At 35.8% G+C, this 23,662-nt stretch overlaps 1 protein-coding gene across 7 annotated transcripts in view; it reads left to right on the forward strand.

Annotated features, from left to right (window-relative positions):
• DGKB (diacylglycerol kinase beta) overlaps window positions 1–20,773 on the forward strand; it is a 379,491-nt gene extending 358,718 nt beyond the window's left edge. For all 7 annotated transcript variants that reach the window (XM_076331405.1, XM_076331402.1, XM_076331403.1 and 4 more), the window contains 3 exons: window positions 6,188–6,308; window positions 8,281–8,341; window positions 18,351–20,773. In XM_076331405.1, the coding sequence (XP_076187520.1) occupies window positions 6,188–6,308; window positions 8,281–8,341; window positions 18,351–18,458 (290 nt within the window). In that variant the 3' untranslated portion in view covers window positions 18,459–20,773. The remainder of the gene's footprint in view (window positions 1–6,187; window positions 6,309–8,280; window positions 8,342–18,350) is intronic.
• The last annotated feature ends 2,889 nt before the right edge of the window (window positions 20,774–23,662 follow it).

Genomic DNA, 23,662 nt, shown 5'->3' on the forward strand with positions numbered 1-23,662 from the left:
TGTGTGTATGTCCACATAGGTATAAAATGTGTGTGCCTTATTGTGTGTTTATATATATAAAATACCTGCTTAATTTATTATCACCATATCTGAATTTCTCACCAGGGTGAAAAAGATATATCTTCCTTTCTTCACACTAAGAGGCAGGCTTAGCTTGTTTTGTTTTGTTTTAAAAACAGGAAAAAAATATGAAGTCAAGACTTGAGCTGAGAATCAGTACTGGCATGAAATAGATGTATGGAGCCACCTGAGATTTTTAATGTTCACGAGCAAACTCAATGATGCAAAATACTCAAAAGTGGGTCAAATACTATAGATGTAGGACTTGATATATATCCTCGAAGTCAATATTAAGAGGGAAAATAGACTTTTAAAGCAGAGGGTTAAAATTCAGGAGTTGCTGATTTATTTCCTGTCTGCCACAAACTTCACATGTGATCTTGGCCAGGTCAGTTCTGCAAACTCATGTGCTTAACTTTACGTGATAGAAATAATAATATGGCTCTTGTAGGTCTACACACAATATATCCAGCTGTGTATGAGAACAAACCTTTTGCAGGACCTAAACTTGTCTGTGTATAATTTTCACTTTGTAAAATGGACATAATAGTATTATTTTTCCCTGATGCTTTGTCTGTTTTATTTGTCTATATTATAAATTCTTGGAGACAAGAGCTGTCTTTTGTTATATGTCTGTGAATCAGTAACAAAACAGAGCCTTGACATCATCTGGACCTCCAGGTACAACTCAGATATAAACAATTATAAACGTTGAGGCATATATCTCAGGTAGCTTCAGGTAGCTTCTCTAAAGCAAAGCATAACAAAAAACAGGATGTACAGATTGCTCTTGATTTACTGATGTCTTGTAGCCGGGAATCTAGAAAAAGCCGTTCATTTGAAATCGGGCGAATACTGTGACATTAAACCCATTTTTAGCATTTTATACAACAGCAGTCCCTATCCCTGCATATGGAAGCGACCCCACATTCCTGCATAATGGGTAACTGTAGATTTAATACATGCCGTGTTCTAGGGAGATACTGAAGCATTCATGTGGTGCAGAGCATTGAGCTCAGGAGTTTTTCAAGGATCCTCTGGCATCATACCAGTTTTCAAATTCTTATCCAGTATTTTAACTGGAACCAAAAAATTTCCAGCGTGATGATTACTAGGGTTTGATTATATTTAGTAAGCCATGGAGCCCCTTCTCTTCGAAGACAAACTGCTGCCAGAGACAGATTTACCACTGACCAACAGTGTTTTTATGCAAATGTGCCTGAGTGAGTGCAGTAACCCCAAGTTATAATAGAGTCATTCAATCTCTTGCCAGGACAGCAATATTTATATATTGCAAAGATAAATTGGATATCAAACCCAGTTCCATTACAGAGGGAAAGTTCTCTATGTAAATCAGTATTTCTAATCACACCATGCTTCTTCCCACCCCCTACCCCGTTTTGCTTTCCTTGCTTTATCTTCATAGATGAATTCCAAATGTGTTTTTCTCTTGTGTGTTCACTTTGCATATTGAAGCGTTCAGCTAATGCCAAGCTAATGGATAACGTAAATTCTTCACTGGGAAACTTTAAAGTCTACAAGTGTGTTTCTTCATGCCTTGGGGAAGTGCTATAAAGGGCTTATATTCACATACAGTGTTTTGTCTGCCACTTGTGCAAGTTTTTGTTTGGACTTCTCTTTCTCCTGCTGCCTGATGGGAAGGAATGGACAGTCCTCTCCCTAGCGACTTTATCTCCTCATCAGGAATGAGTGCAAGGGGTCAGATGCCCCTCTGCATGCTAGTCACCATCTGCTGACAGCAGCGCTCCCCTGGGAGAGCTGGCTTTGTTTACTGACCGGGCTAATGTGAGGAGACACGTGAAGTACTTTGGTTTGTGGAAGAGGGCAGGAGAGGCATGGTGCTGTGAAAACATTCCCACACACTCTAATGGCTCATTCACATAGAAAACAAGCCAGAGCCTTCAGCTCTTTCACAGAGCTCAAAGTAGAACAAACGGACTTAAGAACCCCAAAGCACCAGTCAAAAAACACTTTCCTAATGCACGAATACTGAGATGCTCTCCATGATAGCTTACCTATGAGACTTCAGCTCTCATTTAGGCAACTAAATGACCTGGTTAGATCGAAAAGCTGCTCAGTATCTGGTAGTTGCTGTTGTTAGCTGTTAGCTGCTAAATTCTTTTGGAAAATCTAACCTTCAGTTCCCTAAACCTAAACCTCCTAAAACTGGTTATAATAGGTGAAGCATGCTTTGGAGAATTTTATCGGTACAGTCGCCAATTAATTATTTTCTCTTTAGAATAAAATCTGTAGAACGCAGAAGAAATACAACATGCCTAAAAAGAGATACTTTTTTTGCTCTATAGTCGGTAGAGACACACACAGATGCACACACGACTGTGTAACTTGAGAATATAATTTGAGGATCTAAGAGAAGTGACTTGATGAATTAGGTCTCAGGCACAGTTGGGTTACATGTCATGGAAAAGTCCACATTATAAGCTGTTTTAAGTGTTGAGTGAACAGCAGCATTCATTATTCTGGTCTACAATTTATAAGATGTATAAGAAGACAACATGAACAGTGATACTAAGTCAACCCACAAGTTCGTGTAGCTCAGTATCTGACCTCTAACACCAACCTGTATTGCATGATTAGAAATAAAGTATGAGGGCAAACTTACAGTGATTCTTCCATTAAGATACCCCACCAAATATGTATCAATTTGTGATTTAGGAAATTTTGAAATCTAGTATGGTATCATGGTATAACAACATATTACATAAAAAGGATTTCCTGCTTGTTCTAGAAGTGCTATGAAACTCCTTAATTCTTGCATTTTGAGAAATACTGAATTACAGTACTGTCTTCACCTACTCCATGACACTCATTATTTTCTCTGCTTATATTATCTTTCCTCTATTCATCTCCTTACTTCCTGAAGAGTCCTAGTCTAATTTATTTTCATACAAAAGCTGTTCCACATTTGTTACTGTGTTTGTTGCTCTGTCATTTCCAGTTATTTTATATCTTCCTGTGCATTGCTGAGTGGGGCGGAACTACAAACTCCCATAATGTATGGATGTACCAATCATAACATTTGATGATATTTGATCACTATTGAGCACTGAGCTGATATTTTCATAGAAGTAGCCACAGTAACTCCATAATCCTAATTCCTGACTGACAGTATTAATTGTAGCCCAGCAAAATAAATATACATGTATATATGGACATATACACACAGACACACACCATATTTATTTTCAAATGTAATATATATGCATAAAACAGTCTACATATATGTTGTTAGCTCTGTTTCCCCTCATGGGCATTAAGTTGCATGTATTGAATTTTCTGCCTTTGTATTGCCCCATTACTCAGTACTGTAAAATACCAAAACTTTTTTTATAATTGGCTTTTGTCTTTACTTCATTGAAACCTCAGTAACTCACTATCTACTTCTGTTTCCAGATTATTTAGGGGAATATGTTGAGCAGTATGGAGGCCAGCACAGATCTTTTTGAGAAATCAGTGATAACCTACCGCCAGAATGAAGAATGACTTCCCCTTTCCTAACTTTTAATTTAATGGAAGACCTGATCTCTTTGAATAGAGCTTAGTCTCTTTCAGAGTCTTTGGTGGGGACCTTTTAAGAACAAATGTAATCCATTCATTGCTGTCTTGACCCTTTATATTCAACCAGTGTACCTATAGCCATGTAACATCTTTGAAGAATGGGACTAAAATATACACGCTCCTTTTTCCACTTTTGCTCACTCTGAGTTGTTATCAAAGTCAATACAGCTCAAGGATTTGTTGAAACGGATATGACTATGCAAAACCATCACATCGAATGTATTAGCAAGGGCAGGAGCGCAGACTAACCCTAAGTCGATAATTGCATGTTACATTTGCTTTAGTTTTTACTGCTTCTGAAGGAAGGTTATGTCTAATTTAAGATTGATTCTAAAAATATTCATATTTGGCCTAAAATAACCCCACTTTGGGAATGTGCCACTGCAAATGTGAAGTTTTTGAAAAGGCTTCACTTTTTTGGTAGATAAGAGTATTGTTCAGTTTCATCTTCCAATGTTTAATATACCACATTTTTTGAGATGTGTGGTATAGATCAAAGGGCAGGATTTGGCCCTTAGTTACCTGCTGTTACTGGCACTAATCTCACAGCTATTGAAAAATGATGCATCAAATTTATATCACTGCAAATGTCACTATTCTGAATCTTGCATATGTTGCCTGAGCTGTCAGTAATAAAAATCTGTTCTTAATTATTCTCCCGTTTAAAAAATAATAATTTTCTAATAACCCAGTGAATAGGAATTTGATATTTTCTTTGGCTGGAAACATTTTAACGATTTAGTACATCTATAAAATTCTGTGTGCTTTTATAATATAATAGCTTTTGCAAATGAGTAGGAGTCTCCCATGTAAATCCCTATGGCTATCGAGAAAAGCAGAGTTTGTTTAAATCTGAGTTAAGTTTAGAAGTGAGTAACTTAAGGAAAACATTTTAACAGAAAAACAATTTAGCAGAAAGCCAGACATACAAAATTGGGTTTACATGTGTTACAGGGATGCAAACTATAAAAATGTATAGTTAAAATTAATCATATTGTGTATTTTAATCTTTTGTCCATCTTATTGTTTTTCCTTAATAGGAAAGAATAGGGTTTATTTTTGCTTCATTAATATTATACGGAACTGATTTCACTGTGATGAGAAAATGAAAATAGCAAAGAATATTAAGAAATTATAAGAAGAAAAATTAAGGCTTTGGATAGTATCAGATTTTCTGGTTAGAAGCAGAATAATCCAGACCACAAATCCTATTTGCTTTTAGCACTTTTTTTTTCCCCCTTATCACAGTACTTCTTTCAGTTAATTACCTTCATTCAAAGCCCAAAGAAGTGAACAGAAAAGACTCCCTTTGAAACTTTGGACTAGCCTCATAGATATGATAATTAGCATGAAATTCTACCTTCATTAGAGGTTGAAGGGTTTAAAATATACAAAGAGTAATGTGCTCTCCTTTCTTTGTTTTTTCAATGTGATGAGAGGCTCTAACATTTTAGCTCATTGCTGTGCTTCACCTAATAGCGTACCTTTTGGAAACTTGGATATTAACAGCCAATCTATAAAACACACATAATATACAGCTAAAAAAAAGTGTTTCTTTTTCTTGTCCATCTGCTCTTGGCAACATGTATTTAAACAGGAACATAGAAAACATTTCATACAAGACGCCCTAGTTGATTCTGGATGATATTTCATTACCTTGCTTGGTTGCTTCTCAAACCAGACTGTTATATTACTGCTTAGGTTTCTGGTTGTATCTCTGTTTGTATCTGCAATTCTATACAGAATTTTTCCTTGCTCCTTGAAATCAAGCAAACTAATATTTATTTTACCAGAGACAGTATTTATTTAAATATTTTTGAAGTTTAATGCCAAAATGCTATGTAATCAAAAAGCAGTGTGAAACAAAAATGTGTAATTGGGTGCAAACAAGCACTACAAAGTTCAGGAAAACTAGATGAATAGTTGCTGATATAAGTTTTTTTTCTGCCCTTTTTGCATTGAATCTGTGCACTAATTGAGACAAAGACCCAATGTAAAAAATAATATGTGGTCTCACAATTAAAGACTATAATAATGCACGCACACAAAAGCTGAATTAGAGTTGCACATATCATCTGGAAAAGATTGTATAGAACAGAATCCGATCTGGATCTGGAGCACTGACTTTCCCTTTACCAGATTTTACATATCTGTTGAAACAATGGACAGCATAAATTTCTAAACGGCAATCATCTCATCCTATGAGTGTCAGGTAACCTAAATGAAGGAGTCTCTCCTATTTTCTTATATAATAAGATTATTTGTTCAGTATGTATGTATTAAAATATACCATTGAGATTATTATTGTACTTTAGAATCATTTTGGTCGGGATATTTTAGAATGGTGTGACAACAGGCCCAGATGTGTCCAATCTTAAAGCTGCAATCACTTTGTAGGAATCATAGTTTTTGCCACTTCTGTTCTCCACATCTTTTATTATCAGCTGGTCTTTTGACAATTCTTGCTAGTCAGGATGACCACTGTCAAATGCTGTCTAGATAAAATGTGTTTTTTCAACTTTTGCAGATCTAAGTGACCAGCTTATGGAAGTGGTTGGTCTGGAAGGAGCCATGGAGATGGGGCAGATATACACAGGACTGAAAAGTGCTGGAAGACGGCTTGCTCAGTGCTCATCTGTTGTCATCAGGTATCAGCAGCTTTAATTTGCAACTGCACTGTTGTAATGAAACAGTAAAGTTTCATATATTATCAGTTCACTTTCTTTGGTAGTTTAATAGTCATAATTACTGTACTTATTGCTTGTGAAAGTATCATTTTTATATATGAAATATATCTATTCCATCCATATTCTACGCCCACACATCTTCCTTCCTATAAATGTGTCAAAAAACTAGAAAAAGGGTGTTTACATTCAGTCTTCACATGTTGTATTCAACTGTCATTTCATCCTATGAAGAAATATTGTCAAGCAGCTGGAGCAGAAGGAGTAAGGCATGAACATCTTGGGGTTTATTATTGACATATACTCCATGCAATTTTGAGCAAAAAGTCATTTACCATTACTTTGACATGTTTTAACCCATTTATAATGCATACCTTACCAGGCAATAGTAGCATGTAATTAGTATTTGGAAAGCACTTTTTTGATCTGTAGAAGTGAAAGTGCTCCATTTTTAATTTATTTGTTATTTACTGAACACTGACAAGTCACTATTAATAAATGTGTTGGTATGTGTAAGCTGCTAATGGTAGAGCATGCTAATTTAGTTGTGTTTTATCGTTTACTATGCTAAAAGTGACCAGAACATTCACAATAGAGGAAACTTGGATTAGGACTCAAGGAGGAAATAATTATTCTAACTTTTGGATTAGATAAGGACTGGAAAAGAGAGAGATGGTCAACTCTTCCTCAGTGAAGAAATTCTCAGGAAGAATTTTCCAAAATCTTAATAAAATCATAAGCTATACAATTATAAGCCCCAAAAGCCTCAAATGAGCATAAAACAGAAGAACAGCAATAAAAACTTTAAGAAAATAAGTAGGATTTGCCAAAGTGCCTGGCATATTTTTGAGATTCTCCTCAAGGACTGGGTGATGTTGACTTCAATAGTACTCTCTCATGTGAATGAGGAAGAGAAATAAGATCACAGAAGCATTCCAACCTTCTCTGGATACCAAGAGATAATTTTTATAATCCCACATCAGCAGGACCACAACTGCAAAATATTCAGAGCCCTTCCAAACCTATAAAGTGAGAGCTCATTGAACTTTCTTCCCTTCCCCCACTTATGGCCATAGATAACAGTGGATAATCCCATGAACTGTTAGTCGTTTTCAAATAACGTCCAAGCCAGAATTTCCATTGACCAACATGAGTGCTCAGTTGACTCATTTTTCCATTATTAGATTTATCTACTCCATGTTATTTCTAATAGTCTTGTATGCAAACTATTACAATGCAGAAATATAGGGTTGGAAAAGACCCGAAAAGATCTTTTTTTTTTTTTTTTTTTTTTTCCTTTCTCATTTGTCTATACTTTTCTTAATGTGGTATCCAAAACTAGACAGGGAACGCTGGCTGTAGCTTTATGTTAAAATCAGTGCCCCTTTACTAACAATTTAAATTTATAACATGGTATGTTAAAGCCTCTGAATATAGTACAACTGTCATGTTCTGTGCGTGCTCTGTCTAACCCAGATTTAGACAGAAGCGTAAAAACATCTTTTACGGTTCTAATAAATGGTGATGATAGAGATAAAATTTACTTCTTATTTCCTTTATAGTAGTCAGTCTAAATTATAAAAAATAGCAGAGGTTCCTTTGTCTTTTCAGTTAATAAGGTTTATTCCTGAAGTTCTTGCGTAATTCACTCTTTATTTCACAAATTAGACTGTTCTCCCATGAGGGAGTAGCGTATTACTAGCAAGATGTGTGAACGTTTGCAATGTTTTTGCTTTGTGTGTTGAAAATCAGACTAAGCCTACTAAGTGACTAGGTTATTTTTGTAAGCATGTTGGGTCATACTGGAGATTACATGGAAGCTTATGGGTAAATCAGGATTATATGTGTGTGCCATCACATATATACCTCCTTAATAAATATATTTATCAATTTTGTCTAGTTACTTTTTCTTATACCATGAAATATATCCCTTTAGGACCAGCAAGTCTCTGCCTATGCAGATAGATGGGGAACCTTGGATGCAAACTCCTTGCACGGTAAGGATACTGTTATCTCTGGGAAGAAAGCTGAACAAAAAAAATTAGGAACTTTTTTAATGAGTAACAAAAATTACAATAGTCAGAAACATTAACTGATTTATTTACTTTCACTTCTTCAGCGATAGAAAGAGAATCTTTCGGTTTAAAAGACAACCATTGTCATCAGCATTAACTCAATTTACTTACGTAACATCTTCACACACTGTTATTATATAGTTCAACACCCACTGCATTTTCAGTTTTCAATCATGCTGTTTTTTCCCACAGGTTAGGATGGAATAAAAAGTAATTTATTTCAAAAGTTTGGAAAATACTCAAAAGGTGCAGTCCCAGCATCCCTTTACCCAATGTGATCATTTATTTATGATGATGTATCAGGTTTATAGTCTCTATTGCTGAGGAAAAACCAATGTTTGTTTTGATGCTAAAATGTATAAAGTAACCAATTATTCTTTAAAAATTTGGGAAGATTTTCCATTGCGCTTTTGAGAGCTCATACCAAGGAGGTTTTATTTAAAGCTGAAGTCTTGACTGTGCTGATTGAATTATACGATAGAACTAATATTTAAAAAATCCTTACTGTTTAAAGGAGAAATGAAGGAAATTATTTAGTGTCTTCTTTCAGTGCTCACACATACGAAGTGAGGGCAGGTAAACAGCAATCAGGATAGGATAGGATAGGATGGGATAGGGAGGAGCTCGCTCAAAGGAGGTTCTTTGAGTAACTGTTTACAGACAACACAAGAAAGGTGTATCTCTAAGAACTCTCTGTTTTCATTCCTCTCCGATAAATTATAGAGGTTAACCGAGCATTTGGAGAAGATGTTGAAGAAATTTAAGCTCTTTATTGTTGAATATAGTCTTAGTAACATGTTTTAATATACAATTTTACTAATTTTGCTTCCCTAAAGAAGACCTGTGTTTTTAAGTAGATGAATTGCTGTAGCCTTGCACCTTGTAAATATGACAAAACAGTAATGTGACAAGGAAGAAATCCCACTACAGATGGGAGTAATTCTCCAAACCAGGGTACTGGATCACTTTCATGAGCTTTATGTCTGTAGTAGAATTAAAAGATACAGAAAAAAGTAAAAGGGAGCACCTTCAGTAAGGTGCTAACAGGCGTGGCAGCTGATAATATACGCGTTAGGATGACAGAAAAGGGTTGTGATAGTTCATGTTTACCAGATACACCGCGGTGTACAGCTGAACAGCGGGAAGAGTGCCTAAACTCTAATTCTCTATGGTAAGTGCTCAGATGCTGCAATGAGAGGAGAACCATGTGAACACACACTGTGTGAAGGCAGAACAGTGGGGATTTTGTGAGATTTATTCCAGGAAACCTTTTGGAGTTAAGAGGTATCATTATCTTTACCTCTTCTACAGCAATGGCTCAGTGTAGAGCAACAGTACTGAACTCGGCAGTTACTTGTTCAAGAAAAAGACATGTAATTTTTCAGTTGCCAGATTACAGAAGAGAACTTATGGAAGGATGCTGGCAATAACATGTGCTTTTTTTGTCTTGATTGCTTGCTCTGTGCAAAATCCCTGCTATCTGATTGATAATGCTAGCAGAAGCTGCCTGCACAATTGAGGACAAACCTGGAAAAAGAGACAGTTCTTACATTTCAATTACTGCCTTGAGGAAACAATAAATTATTACTGATAATTACCGCTGTCCAGTTGAAGTACCATTTTAAAGGGGATAGAAATGGCATATACTTTTCTGTGGAGCCCATCCTTTTTGCTATACCATTGTTAAGAGAATAGACTTTGTGTTACATAAGGAAACCATGCTGTTGAATGTATTTATTTCCTCTGAGAAAAAAAATACATGAACTGTTTGTCTAAACTACTGCATCTGTATGAATTTAGATATAGGCTTATTTTATGTTATATTATTCATTTTTCAGGAAATGTTTTTTCTCTGCTGGGGAGCTTAATGCATTTATTGCAATTGCTCCTTGCATTATTGTACATGTACCCCGCTCTGTTTTCTACATCTTACAAAGGAAAAAACATGTATGGTCCAACCTCTCCCCACTAATTCTAACTACAATACAGTTTTTCCTTGAAGTTCGCTGGAAAGTAGCTAGGAATTCCTCCTGAGACAATGACAAAGATTGATGTTAGCTTTCTCTCAACCAAAGTTTAAGATTTGATTTCTAAGTGTGTGCTTCAGAGGGCTCTTTGTTTGGAAGCCAAAATGTATTTGGTTGCATAAGTATCAGGATGATATCTCAGTGATGTGTAGCCAAAACCAGTCTGGAAAAAAAACATAAAATCAAAATAAATTCTGATGTGTAGCCAACTATGTAGCCACTTATTTGAACCTGCAAGAGCTCAAATTTCAGAAAAATATGAGGAGACCAATAAAAGAATCATGAGCTTTTGTCTTCTCTAGAGGCAAAACTGCAGTTTTCTCCCAAAATTACCTGAAAGCAAATGATTAATGACCAGTTTTTAAATGGAAAAAAGTGTGATGATCAGATAAAGAAATCTATGAGTTTAGTTCCTTAGGAAACGTATGAGAGTTCGGTTTCTCTTTTATTTCCCCTTTAGGACATTTCTTTCCCTAGCTCTTACAAGGAACTGAGGCTCATATACAAAGATTCTGGCGCTCCTATATCATGCACTGAGACATGGGGGGACATTCCCATGCTACCTCTTATTTCATGTTGGGCTGCTGAGGGAAGGCGCTTGTTAGTTTACTAGCTATATGGCTTTAAGGACAGAAGCTACTATCTCCACATAGTACAGGCCTGCTTGGATATACCATCTCACTAGTTCTAGGGGAGAGAGCCCTGCACCTTGTTCTATTGCATAGATCATGTACACCAGTTAGACGCAGTAGCTGGGCCTCAGGTTTTTGATTCTTTGGTGCTCTAGCCAGAAAGCTATTGTTAAAAAAAAGAGTGCTATCCCTCCCTCTCCAACTGTCCTTTAGAAAGTTGAAATAACACGTTTTATATTGGTATCGTCATCTCAGGATCTTCAGTGTCATCTAAGTTCAGCAGTTTTATGGACTGACCTATAAAAATTACAGAGACTAAGTGAGAAAGAAATTCATATGATCGGCAGGTATTGAATCAACCCTGGCCTAGGGTGCAAGTGGTTAAGCTCGGAAGTCCTCTTCTGTTTCTGCTTCAGATTTTGATATAAATAAGAGTATTTTGCAAATGATTTTTCAAGAAATCCATTTCAACCTGATCAAAATTCTTCTGCTGTTCCGTTATGTATATTAAGGCAAACAAGTTCTGCATCAAGTCCCTGTTATGTACGGGATGCAGGCTGCACATGTAAGCTTGGAAGTTTATTTACTGTTGAAGGAATCAACAAGTTTATCTTTGCTACTTCTCCTTTCTGACTGGAAAGACATTTTATACAAGTAGCATGAGTTGCTGACAGCGGTCCCTTCTCATACATATAAAGATCATGTTCCCCCAAAATGACGGTGTGGGCTCTGAGAAAATACTGGGGGATGGAGTAGACAATGCAGTGATTCCCCGGAAGCTGTGATCTGTGATTTTTCATTCCTGCTATCAGTTTTAGTACTAAAGAACTTGTCCTGTCCTTCTTTTAACATCTTTTATGATCTTCTATTGCACACGCACCTAGCATCCCTAGACGAGAGCAGGAATGCGTTCCTGTAGGTCCTGTGCATACTTAAAAATGTGAGTGGCTTGGTCTAAAGATCTGCCATCCAGAATTATTCAGTGTGTTGAACACACGCAGACTGCAGTGTCTGACAAAGTCACTCTGCTCTGGCATAGTAAGATGCAGAATCTGAGCATCAAATTGTATTGTTTTCACTGTTTTTTATAGAGGAGTCTTTGGGAGAAGGAAAGATGATAATGTTATGTTAAATATCTTGTCTGATTAGCTGAGGAGGAAATTCTATCAGAGCTCTCCCAGACAAATACAGCAACACAAAAGATATCCATGGTTTTACCTGATCTCCAAACACGTCATTAATAGTAATGAAACTTCAAAGACTCTCAAGTTAATTCAATAAACTTCTAGCTTTAGCCATCATTTTTTTTTAAGAAAAGTAATCTTTCAATTTAGCTACATAAATTATTAGCATTGTTTTGAAAAAATCCCTAAGAATATTCCATTTCAATTAGAAATAACTGTGATTTCAGTTCTTTCATCTATTCCTGACTTGGTTGGCATCGTATCTGAAAGAGTGTCAAGCTGCTAGCAACATCAGATTAAAAGTAGAAGACAGAAATGTCTATAGAGGATGCAAGAATATTGCCTAAATGAAAGAAGAAAAATGAAAATCTATAGTCAGCCCACCTAATGGATTGCCAGAAATACAGTTTCATAGACGTCTGAAACACATAGTATTTTTAGAATTATTTACTGTTAGGAATACTTGTAGTAAGCCATTTAATAATGAAACTCAGAAATAGTATTTCAAAATACTATCATTTGAATGCACCTTAAAAATAAGTTTTGAATGAATGACTGAATGGTTTCTCTCTAGCCTTTCCTTTAGTTCCTAGAGATGCGATGAGCCTGAGCACAGAGGTCCTGTTGAAGTCCTACCTTTGTAGTTAAATCCAGAGAGAAACAAGAACTAAAAACAAAGAAAAGCTTTTACTAATAATCACTGTCAGCCAGGGCTAAGTGAGAAAACTAAAAGAGTCACAGATTTGCTTTCATGGAGATCCGTTGGCTCCCACATCCCATAGATCGCGTGCAGAAGCTGCAGCTGTATTCTAAACTCTCTCTGTAAAGTATCTTCTTTCCATGTCACTAAATGTAGTAATATTTTCTTATCAGTTGTTTATAGTGGGAGAATTTAAACTTTTGTGTCTGCTTCTTTAGAGCAAAGAGGAACTGGGTCCTAGATATGGTGGCTGATTTTAGTAGAATATTAGACAATTATTACATAGTGAACCCATAAATGGAAGTCAATCACTAGAAAAAGTTTTTGGTGTTATACTAAAACGCTGCATTTTTTTCCCTTTTCAGCAACAATGTGCATACATTTCTGTGTCAAGGCCAGAGTGATTTACTGAGTTTCTAACACTTTCTTTTCAGCTGGGCATTGGTTTTTGTGCTCACAGGTACACTGCACGTTAATTAGTTTTGTTTACTTATGCATATTTTTTCTTAATTTCACAACAGTAGTTTTTGTAATTGACAAAGCAATTTACTGCATGTGTGCTTTCTGCACCCCAGACAAATACTCTAACATGTAGTGCACCTTTCTTTCCAGTTCAGATTGTTACGAAAAGAATTAGTTGTGACTAATTGCCAATTAATTTGCAGTGGTTTTAGGGAGGAGGGGGGAAAACAATTGCACCTACTAATTAAAATTTAAAATATTCCAAAGTGTCATCTTTAGGTGTCTGTGGAATACATAATTTCCATTTTGGTTCTGCACTGGATCTGTAACAACCCTGAGCTTGACAGCTCTATTAATTTAAAACCTCAGTGATACCTATTAGTACAAAACATGAAAAAAACGCCATTAATCATTTATTTTAATTTTGCAGCTCTGTCATTTTCTCGGTATGTTTAAAAATTATGATGACACTGAAATGTTTTCCAATCTACCTGTGTGAAGGGGAAACGGATCACACTACTTAGGAGAGAGGCTAGAGTATATTATTAGAGCTTAATTAATGCCAAACTGATTAGATTTGATTGCACTTTGCACAATAATATTGTTAAGAAATCTATTTAAAAGATGTGTTGCCTAACGCTATATTTAAAACAACTGGTCTAGATCTGAAGAGATTTTGACCAAAATGCCACATAATGCAAGTCACAGGTTAATTTTGTTTAGCACTGCCTACATTCTATAGGTGTTATTCATATCATGATACCCAGTACAGCTCTTGATCACCTACAGGAGGATAAAAGTATTTGGCACTCCTGTGACACAGAGGTGTCGCATCCCTCCATTTCCTGCACAGGGAGAAGCATATGGGCATCTAGACTGTGGGAAAACCCTCATACCCTCAAAACTACCACCATCCAAACGCTGCTGATAGCATGGAAAAAAGTGACCATGGAAAAAATACAGGATTTCTTTCTTTAACATTAATTGAAATATTATAAGCAGAGCTGATTACCTCTGTTTCCAGTTTTCTATTGTCAATTAGCATTGTAGTTAGTACCTGTATTTATAGCACCATGTTCTGTGTTAATAGTAAATATTTAGGCATTCTGTGAAGTCAGGAACACAAAGGTAACCAGCACGTATTGTAGAAAAAGGAACATGAAAGCAAAACTGACTGACCTAAAAGATATAGTTATCACACTAAAATTATTGATGCTCACTGCATTTCATTTAGTGGATGCATTGTATTAAAGTGGCTTCAAGGCATATTTTGAAACTCTGACCTGCTCCTGAGACAAATACATGTCTGGTTTATTCATTTATAAATATCTGTAGTATCACAAATTCAGGCTTCTCCTTTATCAGAAAATTTGCTATCGACAAATAGGGAGCAATTGCCATCTCTTCTTTTAAGAATTATGCTTTTTTTTTTTCATTAGATCTGGCGTTCCTTCCCACGAATACATCATTGGACACATTTTCTAATACTGGAAGGGCGATTTTGAAATTGCAAATGCAGTATTTTTCCGCTAAACCTATTCACTAGATATACCAGCCCTTTAAATTTCTGTGATCATGAACTCATAGGATAAAATCTTGGCTTCAGTTAGTGAATGAGAGTTTTGCCATTGGCTTCAACAGTTTGAGTTTAGCCTATAATGTTGTGTGTCAGGCTTACAACAAAAATCCATGATATCTTAGCAATTCATGTGGCTATTTACTTTCCCCCTAAATGGAATTTTGTTATTTCCTCATTTAGCCTATTTTTAAATATAAATTTGTACCAAATATGCCAAATAGAAGGTTTTTTTCTCCAGCAGCACTTCAGGAACTCCCCTAATTTATGTTTAAAATGTCCTCCAATTTTCTGTAAGTTATTATATATTTTCAGTAAAACTGAGTAAATGGTCTCAAAAATTATTTTCCAGAATTCCATAGTAATTTGTATGAGTATGTTTGTCAGGATATTATCAGTTCCTAAAAATATGTTAGGTTAGGGTTTGAGCTTTTGGGATTTTTGTCTGAGCAATCTCTTTTTCTCTTGTGTCTGTGTAAATCACAGATTTACCTAGGAAAAATGAAAAACAAACAAAAAAAAGGTCTTATTTAAAGCTTCTATAATTGTGCTTCTACTAAAAAAACCCATGAGGTTGCTTGCTGAATGAAAGAGAAATTGAATGGTAAAAGTTAGTCTATAGACACTCCATGTGCATGCACACAGAATCTATATACAGCTATAAGTAGTGATTTCTTTATTTTTAACTAAACTAAAACTTTGTTGCTTGTAATTAAAGATTTTTCTCTTTTTTTTTTTTTTTGGTCCATTTCAGTCTCCCATACAGCACTTTCAGTGTTCAGTCCTGCTTTGACCTACAACACTATTTCTCTTTCTGATACCCTTAGTGCTGCTTCCCATCTCAAAGTGTGTACTGTCACTTGTCACCCAAACTCACAGCACCAACTCTGGCAGTGCTGCCAGTATGAAAGCAGAAGCAGAAGTGAGACTCCAGGGCAGAAATGCAACACCTGAAAGTCTTGAGAAAGAGACAAAATTAGCCTATTTCAGGAAAGGTAGTGCAATGGTCCAGCATGTATTACAAACATACTGATCTCTTATCACCCAAAGATGACACTTTTTAATTTATTTTTTCAGCAGGAAAATAAGGAATCAGTGGTTATCATTGTTAACCAATGCAATGTTACCAGACACTACCATGCATAAGTAAACAAATATACTTTAAGTTTACACTTATTTTTGTATTTTCAGAATGTAAAATATATTTTACACCACTGGAATCATGCCAATTTGTAACAGTTGAAAATATGTCTCAGATAAATGCATGTAGGACTCCATCCCCATGCGCATGAGTGCTTAATCATGTTCATGCATCTTAGCTGATCTCAGTTGATAGGATGCAACATACTGAAGAGGTCATGGTCTCTGAAACAGATGGCTCAAGCCAAAAAAGAACATTACAAATGATAAACATTTTCTCAATATGTAATTGCATTCATCCTCAGCAGCATTGAACAGCCCCAATCCAACATGCAATCTGTACGGGGTCTCAGGATTACTTCACCTCTTCATACTAAAGCCATCTTTTGAGCTTTGCTCTTTTATTCATTTTAAGATGGAATTACTATGATTTACCTCTGAAAGGAAACTCTGAGGCCATTCCTACTGCCACATCATGGCCAAATCTTGCAATAAGCTGAACCCTTATGACTTTCGAAAAATCCACTCACAGCAGCTGCAGATTACTTCATGTATTGATCCTCAGGATGAGATTGATGTCATCACTGTTCCTGAGCCCAAAATATGTCTTATGAAGCGTGTGAAAGTTACAAAAATCCTTGAGGCGATTTTCCAGGACCAGATCATCAGCTGGTATAAAGTGACATCAATAGAATAACGCCAACTTACCCCAACTACAGATTTGGCTGCCTGAAGTGGTGCCTGAAGCAGAATTTCTTGTGAGAAAATATGTTGATGCCAGTCTTTGAAAGCGAGAGTTATTATCCATGTGAAATTAATCTAGGTTGCCAAAAAAAACCCGTATGCTAAATTTGATACTAATGAACAATGTTGACAAAAACAGGTCACGTATGAAATTTGAGACTAATGAACTAAGGTGGCATGGAAATGAGCATTTGGAGAGTAAAGTAAAGGCTCTAATAGAGTTAAACCAACCCACTCATTCTGTTGAGGTTTTTATGTTTCTGCCTCCTTATAATGTAAAGTAAATTTCCACCTCAAGAAATGTCTATATTTTAATGAGCCTCTCCACGTGACATACATTTTTTGTTTCATTACTATTAGTGAATGACAAGTGAAGGATATTCATTTTAACTTGAAAATGTCAGCTATGCACTTTAAGAGATATATTTTCCAGTTTTTAATGAGGTGGTGTTTCTTTTTGAAAGAAATACCCATCTCTGATGTGGGTACTATGCAGGTGACAACTGATATTTAATAAGTGATGGTTCTTGTATTAGTCGTAGTTCACTAAAGAAAATGTCTCGGATTGCTTTTGAAAAACTCTTAGCGTCACTAGCCCAAAGGCAAGATGTGACCTTTTTATTACATAATGAGAATCATTTATTATCTTACAATGTATCTTAAAGTCACAGACAAAATGCCACTTTGATAATTGCTTTCAATTAGCTTTGAGCATAGCATACATTCATAAAATGTCTTCTCTAATTTAGACTTGAATTAGAGAAAATTGCAGACATAATCTACTTTAAGGTTGTCTCATTTAAGGTGATTCGTAGTTTTATATCAAAGAAATCAAAACGGGTGGCTTTAGAGCAGTCTTACAAAGTGTTTTAAATAGGCTTTTCAATATTTGAGTCTATTCTATTAACAATTTATTAACAAATTAGAATGCTAGTTCTTCTTTTGAGCTTTTTTGTGTATTAACTTTTGACTTTCGTTCATAATGCTTATTTTGAAATTAAGCAGTGTCATGTGTTAAAAGAGAAGTACAGCTTGATTAGATGTATAAATAAAGCATACAAAGACAGCTTATACCTTAATAACAGGCAACAGCTTGGTCTGTCAGCATGTATGTCCTTTCCAACTTTTATATTCTTATTCATCTTGTAGATATGTAAAATATTTAACAGCAGGCAAGAAATCCCACACTCAAAAAGTAAGATCGCATATTGGCATGTATTTTATTGCATATGATTTTTAATATTGATTATGTGTATATTTTAAAGTATTTGTGGAAACAATGATTACACATAGATTGGTTTACTGCATATGTAACATCATTCATAAAAGATACAGGTATTTTCCTTTCATCTTTGATTAAATGAAGAAGGTTTGGAAGTCACATAAAAAGATAATTCAGGCATCTCAGATACTTGGAATTGAACTAGCTCAAGGGATAACTCTGTTTTTCTTCTTTCTTCCCCCAGATAAAAATTACTCACAAGAACCAAGCCCCCATGTTGATGGGACCTCCTCCAAAAACCGGTCTTTTCTCTTCTATCATCAAAAGAACAAGGAACCACAGCAAGGAATAAGCCTATGTAGTTCAGTTTTTAGAAAACCAATTAGCTTTGTTGGGCTTTGGAATATTTATGCTGGAAATCTTTCAAGAATTTTAGAATATCTTCTACTTGCAAAATCATGGATTTTGGTTTAACAGTTTCCATAACCAAGCTAATGTAAAACTATGCTATTAGAAAAAAATATTGTCACAGTTTTGTAGGCATTTTGCATGATGAAAGCAGATGTTTACATAAAGTGATACAGCATATTTTTTGTTGCATGTGTTACCATTTACTAATCTATAGGCTAATTCTGCCATGGAATTTGGGAAGAGAATGCCATGGGTAATTTGATTTTCTCTCTTTTCCATTTCGTCTTTTTCTACTGCAGTGATCATATGCCATAGGTTCAATAGAATCTTTTGAGTCAAACATCTTCACATCAATAGCCAATTAGACCTGTTTCAGAGTAAAGTTTATTACAGGTCTCATTAACCTGTACTTTTAGTTTATCATTTCTTTCTGCCCTGAGAATATTTTTATTCAGCTAAGCATTAAAATCTTTTATCTTCTGATAACTCCTATGTATGTGAGTAACTGTATCTGCTGAAAACATCTAACAATGTCTGCAGTATTCAAATGATCATGATTACTTTTATGTAAGTTTTTGTAAGATTGGAAGTCAGTGCAAGTTTGAGCAAAAACTATAAGGCCAAGGAGATCGTGCTAAGAGTGAAGATGATAATACTTGCAAAACTAGCCATCAGAGTTGTTTGTTGAAACACTAGAATTATTTTAATGAGCAATACATCTCTGTAATATGGCAAACTTTAAATCATTCTGCGTATTGACTGATAGTATAGCGTGTATGCACACAAATAACCAAAGCTCATGCCTAATAAAGTGCATTTCCCACCAAAGATTTAGTGAAGGATGCTTCAGAGAAATGGGTTAATGCATAATTAATCAAGCTCACTGGAGTAGACTGACTTACTTCTGAAAATTTACAGTTCTTTTGATTACGTTGGCAATGTCCAGACAAATGTTGGGGTAAGAAAAAACAAATTAATTGCAAGTAAATACTCACTTTTCATTTGTTTCATAAGTTGATAGACATAGACACATAGTCTAAGTATTGGAATATTCAACTTACGCCTAATTTTGTTGTCATTATTATTTATAAATTTATGCCATCCATAATTTACTCACCCCCTAAATTAATCTCTTAAGGAAAGGATAAACTGTTATCTATTCCGCCTTTGTAGTCTGCTGTCTGGAATCAAAACATTTCTTGTCATAAATTTTGGGGAGGCAGTTGCTCAGGTTTTTACTTTCTTAGCCCTCTGAGAGACTTCCTAACAGCTTAGAAATCATAATACAGGGATTTGTCTGAGGTTTGCACAGCACTGTCTAATGTTGAAGGGAAGTCCAAGAATGGCAACTTTTTTCAGTCTTACATATAAACAGTCTCAATCAAAACCTTTTGTGCAGTCTTAACATTGTTCTTTGTTCAGAGTGAGCTGCTTCTCAGCTCTGCATGTCTTAAGTTCTCAGAGATTTCATCAAAAAACAAACAAGGAAAAAATAAAACTTCGCTTGAAATGCATGATTTCCCATTTTTACCTAGACTTTAAAATGTTAATGATTTATTAAATCTATTTTTCTATTGCTTCATTCATCCCTTAAAAAATAGTATTTCATCATTCTGTAGTGCACGGTACTGTGCATGTATTTAAATAAAGTTACTATCATTTGTTCCTCAGTATAAGAATTCAACAGAGTCCTAATTTATATAATAGGCACTGAAATAAAAGTCAGTATATAGTTGGTAAGGATTATGTCTTTGAAATATACAGTCTGTGTTCTGTAAACATTAGGAGGTAAATACCAATTAATGTTATGTTCAGCATTAGGTAGAAAAATATGAGGGCAATTATTTGCTAAAATTAAGATCTTGTAATTCCCTGTTCTTGGGTCCAGTGGTGTTGACAATTACAGTTACTGTAGGAGTAAACTAATATTTTTCCTGTGCTTTGCAAACACACACACAGAGAAGCATTTGACGCACTCCTTAGCTGCAAACATACATAAATGTAGAGCAAGAGATATTTGCAAAAAGAAGGAACTTGCTGACATGATATTACATAAAGTGTACATTGGTTTTATGAAATTATGGTTACAGGTGATAAATATTTTCACATAACTTGACATAGGATTTTCTACCAATGCTCTCAACTTTTTGTGGCAAAAATGTGTTTAATGATAATATATAATGTGCTCTCTGATTATCTCATGAACATTGTAACTCTGAAAACAAATAAAATTATACATAAGCTATTATTTAATAATGTATGCAATTTTAAATGTGCCAGTCTGTGATAGCAAATTGTTCACAACACGCTTTTTCATATAAAGAGGGATAGATGGGTTCATGTAATCACAATTACATGCAATTTTGACTAGACATATAAAAGGTAAATCGGATCTGTTGGTCAGTATGTATCAAATTCTCACTTTAGCAAAATATAATGGAGCAGCCATTTTACTATATTGGCACGTACCGTAGCAGTGACGTTCTCTCTATTAATCTTGTTTGTTTGGTTTTTTAGCATGGCCTCTACTAATTTAAAACCATGCTCAGGTTGAAAGTATTGATTGATGATGAAGAGAATTAAAGTACATAAAACATAGTATGAAAGGAAAATGCTTGATTTAATGAGAGAGAACTTCGGGGGGGGGGGGTTCCTTTTTTTTTTTCATTTCAGTATGCACAGAATTAACATCATGAAATTATACATTGGTGTATAAAGCAAAACAGAGAATATATGCATGTATCTTCATACAGCTGTGATAGGTGCACTGTTCTTACATTGACTGAAGAGTAGTAGCTGTAAACCTTCCACTGTTTACAATGAGGCATTCTTTAAGGCCTCATTAATGACATTTGCAATATAAATGGAAATTCCAAATATGTAGGAATGATATCTGACACTGGATTTGCAAATTTTTCATTTCCCTACTAGAGCGTTGCAGCTGGGCAATGTGCTGAGGAAAGAACATGACGTCTCAGGAAGAAATCTTAACTTCTGAAATTGGTTAGCATCACTCTCACTTTGCATGAGTTCCTGTTAAAAGGAGGTGGAAGCAGAATTTGTTGCAGACACACATACAGAATTACTGTTTCCAGTACTTGCAAGATATTTGTATGTATATCATCACGATTATTTAGAGCTGGGGGTTAGACCTCGTGATTTAGGCTTATTGGTGTGTGTACGTGTATGTGCATGCTAGATCAGGTAATGTGCTGATATGCTTAAGACTTTGATGAGCTAGGAAGCACTTAGTTTATGAAGCAAAAGTAGATGTTCTATAACATTTCCTCACTCTTATCAACTCTGTAGTATTGCATGTAAATAGCAACAATGATTAGCTAATATCCAAAATTATTTAAGGCAAATAAAGTCACAGACTTCAATGTGCTTCAAAATATCAGTGTAAGAAGTAATATAGTCAAAGAATGTGTGGGTTTGATATAATTATTGTAAGAAAGGGAGAAAAATACTTTTTTTTTTTAATCTCTAGGTTAGTATTTGTTTGCTGAGACTAGCTATTCGGTGATTATTAGCAATTTAGGGTACTAGTGCTATTCTGTAACAGCCCCAGCTGGCTTCTGGGGCTTGTAATTCTGAGGTGGATCATAGCAAGACCAAGGCTTTCTGGGAAGCAGTTATTTTAGAGCAGTGTTGTGCCTCACCTCTCTGGGAGAGTGACTAGAGAGAATGGCTACAAAACTGTCTTTACACAAAGAAGCATGAGAAGATCAGAGAACTCTGCTAAGGAATGGCAAAACAGATGCTCAAAGCGATGTGTGAAAGGGGTCAGTCACTCCAAGGCAACCCACAAAAATGGTGGTGTGGGGCCTGGGAGGCCAGATGAAGGCACCCAGGGTTAACGAGCATTGATGTGCCAAGGAAGTGAATTAATTAGATTAATCTAGAGACTCCTTCTATTTAGGGCTGAAGGACGTGGGTAGTGTTTGTTTGCTTCATGGGGGGAAAGATTGTCTGAGAGGAGTTAGGCCCAAGGAGATACAACTGAGCCCTTTGTGTGAAGGGAGAAGGACTTGCGAGCGAAGGAGAACTGAAGGATGGTCAAAGGAAGGTAAAGGACTTCCCAGGGTGTTGTTTATTTCTGAGTACTTTCATATGCTGAAAAAAAGATGACATTTGCCCTTGCTGTTAAATAGCAGTTTGCCAAACTGCTAAGCAGTTAGCACGAAAATAAATAAATAAATTTAGAAAGCTGAGGTGAGCCTGAGAAGCACTGCTCAATGTTTTATGCAAGAGCAGTGAAGAATATGTCAGCCTCCTGTCAGATAATTGCTGCTTGTCTCTAGCTCCGTCAGGTCTGAGAGCATTTTGTTTTCTCTCTTCTGTCCATAAGGAAGGAAACTTCTTGTGGTCCTGCTGAGGTGAGTAAAAGCCTTACTGTAGCCCTGACTGGAAAATAAATAAAATATAGGTGAGATCTGGAAGCTGAATCTGTTAATGAGATATAAAGTTATAGGTTAAAATCTGTGGCATGCGAGGCTCTGAGGGTGTGCTGTGCAGCAATGACTGATGGTACAAATGCTCTTCAGGTCTGTCATGGTTTGCTGGTGTCTGCCCAACCTGGGCTTGTGCCATGGTGAGCCTCCTGGCTCTTACACCCTATTTACACTCAGACTGTGGATTTTCAGTTGATTTTGAAATGAAGAGGTTTGACCTTTCCTGTCCTTTCCACAGACATTTGTGTGTCGGTGGCATGGATACAGATGGAGCTTTCCCACTATCAGGTTCTCTTAATTTTACAAATATAGCTGAAGCAGAGAAACTTCTTTTTGACCGTTGACTTCCATTATGTGAAACTGCCCGACAGCTTGAAACTATAAATAGGCGACGATACGTTCTAGGTATCTAGAATCTGGGCATGGTGCTATTTCAGAGGCTGCCTTTTTTCCTTTCTGATTCATGATTCAAAGAGACTACCTGAGAAGCACCTCAGGGCTCTCTTTAAATATGACTCATACAAAGAGTAAGTGATAATCATCAGGCTTTGTTATTTATAGAAAGGTGGTAGCTGTGTTGATGGTAAAGCGGCAGTTTCATAGTGAGGTGCCCATTTCTAATAACCATGGAAAATTATTTGCTGGGTCTAACTGAGTGAGAAGCAAAGATTTTGAATTTTCAGGTCAATTT

This window comes from Aptenodytes patagonicus, chromosome 2 (genome assembly GCF_965638725.1).
Source record: "Aptenodytes patagonicus chromosome 2, bAptPat1.pri.cur, whole genome shotgun sequence".
NCBI classification, from domain to species: Eukaryota; Metazoa; Chordata; class Aves; order Sphenisciformes; family Spheniscidae; genus Aptenodytes; species Aptenodytes patagonicus.